Genomic DNA, 736 nt, shown 5'->3' with positions numbered 1-736 from the left:
CAGCTCAAGTTGCTGCAGCAGGGCTGCTGCAGCAGTTCGTCGGTACGCAGCAGCAGCAGCAGCAGCAGCAACATCTCCAGCAGCAGCAGCAACATCTCCAGCAGCAGCAGCAACAACATCTCCAGCAGCAGCAGCAGCAGCAGCAGCAGCAGCAAGAGCTGCTGCAGCAGCAGCAAGGTGCCTTGGTGCTTCAGGCCCCCGACGCAGCTCACTGCCCAACTCTTCCACAGCAGCAGCAGCAGCAGCAGCAACTGCAGCAGCAACTGCAGCAACAGCAGCAACAGCAGCAACAGCAGCAGCACGAGGACTGGAGCAGTGCAGCATTGCATATGGGTGCTTCTTCGCCTCCACAGGGCAGCAGCAGCAGCAGCAGCATGTACTGCAGCAGCAGCAGCAGCAGCAACAGCAGCAACATATACTTTACCAATAACAGCAGCAGCAGCAGCAGCAGCTTCTGCTGCAGCAGCAGCAGCAGCAGCAGCAGCAATCCTTGGGCGTTATCTGCTGCGCCTGTCTATACATCCTTAGCTACAGAAAGAGAAGCAGCAGCAACTGCTGCTGCTCCCGCAGCAGCAACAGCAGCAGCAACAGCAGCAGCACCAGCACCAGCAGCAGCAGCAGCAGCAGCAGCAGCAGCAGCAGCAAGCAGCAAGACAAGAGTAAACATTTTGTCTCCTTTTGCTGCCCCCCCCTCAATCCATTTGGGGACTTTTAAATCATAAACAGGTTCAGGTGT

The 736-nt window shown here is 57.2% G+C and overlaps 1 protein-coding gene across 1 annotated transcript in view; it reads left to right on the top strand.

The window, feature by feature from the left end:
* EMH_0041800 (uncharacterized protein) overlaps positions 1-722 on the top strand; it is a gene marked incomplete at both ends in the record, with an annotated part of 5777 nt that extends 5055 nt beyond the window's left edge. The window contains one exon of the mRNA XM_013495667.1: positions 10-722. Within this exon, the coding sequence (XP_013351121.1) occupies positions 10-722 (713 nt within the window). The remainder of the gene's footprint in view (positions 1-9) is intronic.
* Between the last annotated feature and the right edge of the window lie 14 nt (positions 723-736).

Source organism: Eimeria mitis, genomic scaffold (genome assembly GCF_000499745.2).
Source record: "Eimeria mitis Houghton genomic scaffold, Emh_scaff1687, whole genome shotgun sequence".
Classification (NCBI taxonomy): Eukaryota; Apicomplexa; class Conoidasida; order Eucoccidiorida; family Eimeriidae; genus Eimeria; species Eimeria mitis.
This window is presented reverse-complemented; position numbering and strand designations above follow the sequence as displayed.